This window comes from Penaeus vannamei, chromosome 38, assembly GCF_042767895.1.
Source record: "Penaeus vannamei isolate JL-2024 chromosome 38, ASM4276789v1, whole genome shotgun sequence".
Classification (NCBI taxonomy): Eukaryota; Metazoa; Arthropoda; class Malacostraca; order Decapoda; family Penaeidae; genus Penaeus; species Penaeus vannamei.
The window spans coordinates 10,941,988-10,946,987 of NC_091586.1; the positions used below are offsets into that span (position 1 = coordinate 10,941,988).

Consider the following 5,000-nt stretch of genomic DNA (forward strand, 5'->3'; position numbering starts at 1 on the left):
ATGGAGTCCAGGAATGCCTGCGCCGCGAAGAGCTTTCCTGTGGGAGGCAGGATGTTGTGAGGCTATGGACTAGGATAAGGACGATGGGATGTGCAGGGGGGACTAAGGATATGCTGGTGCCTATTCTCTATTTGGCTTTTTTGTTTTGTTATTTTATTTTCAGCTCTTATTAATTCATCTATTTCCGTCTCCCCCTCTCCTCTGTATATCATTGATCCCCAACAGTCTATCTCTGCTTTTCTCATTCCCCTTTCATTCTCTCTCCCTTTCTCGCTTGTTCCTTCCCTCTTTCCTCCCCCCCTTTCGTCTCTTCTACGCTACTATCTAGTAACTCACCAAGCTCTCTGCTTCCATCTGAACACTTGGATATAATGGAACGTAAAGACAAGTGCGCGAACAGTTCCAGCATCCCGAGCAGAGGCCCTGGAACAGAATTGCATTTAGAGGGAACCTGCGAGACAGTTCAGCGACGGATTTGCGCGTCCCTTTCGTTGCGATGACGCTGAAGAGGGATTCCGTGAGCTTCTGCCCCGTGATTAACTTTAACCAAGTTGAGATTTTGGATTCATATCTATCTAGACCAGGGGTTCCTAGCCTGGGGTCCATGGATGGATAATACTTTATGTATCTGATATGTGTATAATACAATCAAGTCTTAATACATAAAGAATATCATACACATTGCAAAGTTGTGTCTATGTGAATATTTCTGGGGAAAGAGGGTCATAGCTTTCATCAGTTTTTTTTTTTAATGAGAACATGACCCTAAAAAGGTAAAGAACTACTGATCTAGACAAAGATAAGAACGGAGAATCCCTTGCGCTCTTTCACAAACTCTGTCAGGAGGAAGAAAAGTTTTCTTAATACTGTAGAATGTCGCAGGAACCACATTTGATTAGTTTCATGAAGCCTTTAGTCTCTGATATATGATCTTACACTGGGCCAGACCTCGTATTGGCTGACGCTGGCACACGGTGATAGATACTTTTTTCTTCATGTGTCTGAAGCCGTGTCTAAATGTGTCAAAAATCACAATGTTCTGATCTTTGAGCATGTTTTCTCTACCGCGCGCGCATCCGGTGGAGCCTCTTGTCCGTCGAGGGGCGTCACGTCAAGACGGAACAAGGCGCACGTGGCGGGTTTGGTAGGCCTGTCCCCTGACACCGAGGCAGATCAAGACCACATACGACTAATCTGAACACTAATTCAAGTGCAAGAATACTCACATATAACACGAGTCCTAAGAACTTCGCAGGACTCACCGAGCAGCGCGACCCACGCCATGGAGGGGCTGACGATCTGTCCGAGGGCGATCTGCATGAAGGCGACGGAGCTGCAGCCGAGCAGCCCGAGGGCGCTGTCGGGGAGCCTCATGCGGCCCACGAAGACGGGCATCAGCAACACGAGCGCTGAGGAGGACGTGGGTGGGCGTTTTTCACTTTTTATTTGCCTTTCTCTTTTAGTCTACCTGATTTGTTTACGCTTACTGATTGTCTTTGTCTTTTTCATTTTGTTTGTCTGGTCTTCTCTTTCTGTTTCCGTCTATTTTCGTTTTGATCTTTGTTTGCCTGTTTCGTTTTGTTTCATTTGTCAAAAATTTCTGTTTGTGTCTCTGATTCATGAATCTGGGTTTAAAGGAATTTCTATATGTATGCAGCCAGGGAATTATTTTTTCTTTATTCGTTCACAGTGAATAATTGTGTTATAGGATAATAGAGTGAAAGCAAATTGAAATAATTGTTATTACATTCTGGCTCGCGGTCATTCTTTATAGATTTTAATTAATATTTTTTTGATAGATTGTATTTTCTTCCTCTTTAATCGCTGTCTTTTCCGCTTTCGTTTATTTCTTTGTATGCTTGTGTATGTGTGTATGTATGTGATTGCGCATGTGAGTATGTGCCTGCTGTGTGCGTCCATGTGAGTATACATGTGTATGAGCGTCCGCGTGTGTATATATCTTTGTGTGCGTCTGTGTACGTATGTCTCAGTGTATGGATTCATCTGATAGCAAATTAATTTATCCTTGTTCACATGTGCATAAAAATATTCTTGGCTCTTACCAATGGCTTTGGTCATGTCCTTGTAGAAGAACCAGTTCGAATAGTCCGTTGCATCCCAGTCGAACATCAACTTGAAGAACAGGAAGTAAAGAGGATCTAGAATGAGTGAAAAAATCATGATGACGCATTTTTCATCTGTAAATATTGGGCTTAACTGCTAAAAAAGAAGTAAAAAAGTAATACACTGAACACACGGTATTTGAATTCAATTACAATCTATTATCTGCACGATAGAAAATGAAATGACCTTCGGCGGAAGAGTCTCGGAGCTGAGAAGTACTTGAATTTTGATTAAACGATACCATTTCATGCGTTTCGTAAAAAAAAAGAAAATGAAAAAAACATGGATAAGATATGGACATTTTCAGACAATATAAGAGGATAAATAGCTGTTACGATATTTTATGCTTACTTTGATAGGAAATATTAGATAACTATTTCTAGGAAACTTAACTATTAACAAGATTCGTATACTATTACATACTAAACCTCCGTCAGTAGTACTATGTTCTGAATACTCTCCGATACAGAACATGGAAAAAAGTGCGCCACTTTACGGTAAAGATGTGATATTGGCAATAGGTGATATTTTAGTCTACATTTACCATATGTAATACTGTAAGGGCCAGTTTTGTGTTGCTGAATATTGTATGAATCACACTATTGCACGGAAATATCATTTCTCTTCTCGAAGGTATCCACGTTGTGACAAGACGAAAGCATGCTTCTTGTCCACCTTAGGCAATAAATCACTTGTTATCGGTATGTTTAGAACCTACGACTTTGATCTTCATTCATAATACATGTCACATGATTTAGAGAAGTGCAGTGCTTCATTAATAACAGTTTAAAAAGAGAGAGGTGCATTGTGCTGTATCGTGTGTTAAGGCTTGATATTAATGTTTTCTATAGGGTTCTGAGTGATAGATTTGCACCTCTCGACTGGTTAGCCAATCATTTTTTTCATTTCTATCTACAAAAGATCCAAGAAATGAGACAATGTGCAATAACAGTTTCTGGTGCGTAAATCATTAGACTGTCACACACAGAAGGGGTTAAAAAAGTTGGAAGCCATTTCAAGTGACCCCATGTCCATACACGTCGACCCTGATGCAAAACCATTTAACAAATGTCCTTCAGTTTTTTCCTTATTGCATGGTGTGGCTGTCTGACGCAATGATCACGAAAGGAATGATCACACTAACTGGAGATGCAGCCACACGTTGGTGTAGTCCCCTTGTATTCGCCCCCAAGAGTAGACACTTACATTACTGCTGCCCTGTCACACCTCAGTCACAGCTCATCCAATCCCATCTTTTACCAACACCAGCCCCATCACTACAGGCGTCTGATGTTTCTCCATCCTCCATGCAATGATGGCCTACTGGCAGATTCCCCTGGCTAAAGATAAAAAACAGCTAGCAATATTCATCACATGGGGATGGTCCAGCACTTGATGAAATCTGCCCTGCTTTCCCTACATATCCCGTCTAACATCAGCAACTGGTGGACTCCCATCTGAATCAAATCTATCAAATGATCTTCCTCCCTATCATCAAATTGTCGTTCCTGTTGTTGCCTCGTTTCCTTGGCTCACACCATGGCGATGAGGCCACAAAGCTAAGAGAAAACTGTCTGGAGGCATGACATCACTCATAGCATTACGAAAGTTGAAGCTTGCTCTGCTTGTACAAGTTTCCAACCATCCATGCAGAAGGAATCCAACATGCGTGAACAAACGCTAATTCATCTGTTTGGATCTATGTAAGTGGCAGATATTTGGTATATGCAAAATGCCATTCAAGTTGGTTAAACAGCAGCTTATTCCTCCCCTCTGTTGAAAAGTGATATAACATACATATTCTTGTATATGTGCTGAAGACGCAGCTTGCCCGTTCAAAATCTAAACGTTATTTACGTTCGATTTCATACATATCGATTTTATTTGCATTGATAACATTGGTATGAAGATATCAAAAAATCTCGTCGTCACAAAGGGCATGAGCAACTCCCTAATTGAGATGATCTACATATATATTTGTCTATTTTGTCATAACTTCAGAGGAATGTGAAGGGTCGATTCCATGATGTTAAATTACATGCCTCACCACTGAATGGCAACATTCATCTTCCTCGGGAGAGCCAGACCGATACATGCCTCCTGCTCCCCTCCGACAATAAATCCTAATTTCACTAATCATCTGTCTGAGATTTTCAACAACGAAAATAGAAAATAAAAAATAAAATAAGCAAAACAAAGACGCCATTACTCAAAACTATTCACCATAACACACAACACCAAATAACCACAGCAAGGCAAGAAAAGACGCCCCTTTCACCACTCTTGCGAACACCCCGCAAGACTCCAAGAGCACTATCCCACACCCAAAGCAAGAGGAACCATTCAGTACCCACTCAGAGCGAAGAACATGCAGATATGGGCGAAGAGAACGCCGTAGACGATGCCCCTTCGAGGTCCTTCCCTGCGGTGGACGGCGGCGAAGAGACTCGCAGGCTCCTCGACCAGCCGCGAGATCTTCAACTTGGGCCTCACCTCTTGGGAGGAGAAGAAGGAGGGAGAAAGGGAAAAATGATGATGGTGTAAGGACGAAGGAGAAAGGGAGATGATGATGGTGAAAGGATGAAGGAGAATGGGAGGGGTGGATGAAAGGACAGAGGAGAAAGGGAGATGATGATGGTGAAAGGACGAAGAAGAATGAGAAGGGTGGATGGAAGGACGAAGGAGAAAGGGAGATGGTAATGGTGAAAGGACGAAGGAGAAAGGGAATGATGATGGTGAAAGGATGAAGGAGAATGGGAGGGGTGGATGAAAGGACAGAGGAGAAATGGAGATGATGATGGTGAAAGGACGAAGAAGAATGAGAAGGGTGGTGGAAGGACGAAGGAGAAAGGGAGATGATGGTGAAGGAGATGGAA

At 42.3% G+C, this 5,000-nt stretch overlaps 1 protein-coding gene across 1 annotated transcript in view; it reads right to left on the reverse strand.

The window, feature by feature from the left end:
* The window catches only part of LOC113805961 (uncharacterized), a 7,674-nt gene that overhangs the window by 631 nt on the left and 2,043 nt on the right, over positions 1-5,000 (reverse strand). Inside the window, exons 2-6 of the mRNA XM_070115981.1 lie at positions 4,479-4,619; positions 2,064-2,159; positions 1,263-1,409; positions 337-423; positions 1-37 (exon numbers count right to left, since the gene is read on the reverse strand). The exon at positions 1-37 is cut by the window's left edge and continues 120 nt beyond it. Of these exons, the coding sequence (XP_069972082.1) occupies positions 1-37; positions 337-423; positions 1,263-1,409; positions 2,064-2,159; positions 4,479-4,619 (508 nt within the window). The remainder of the gene's footprint in view (positions 38-336; positions 424-1,262; positions 1,410-2,063; positions 2,160-4,478; positions 4,620-5,000) is intronic.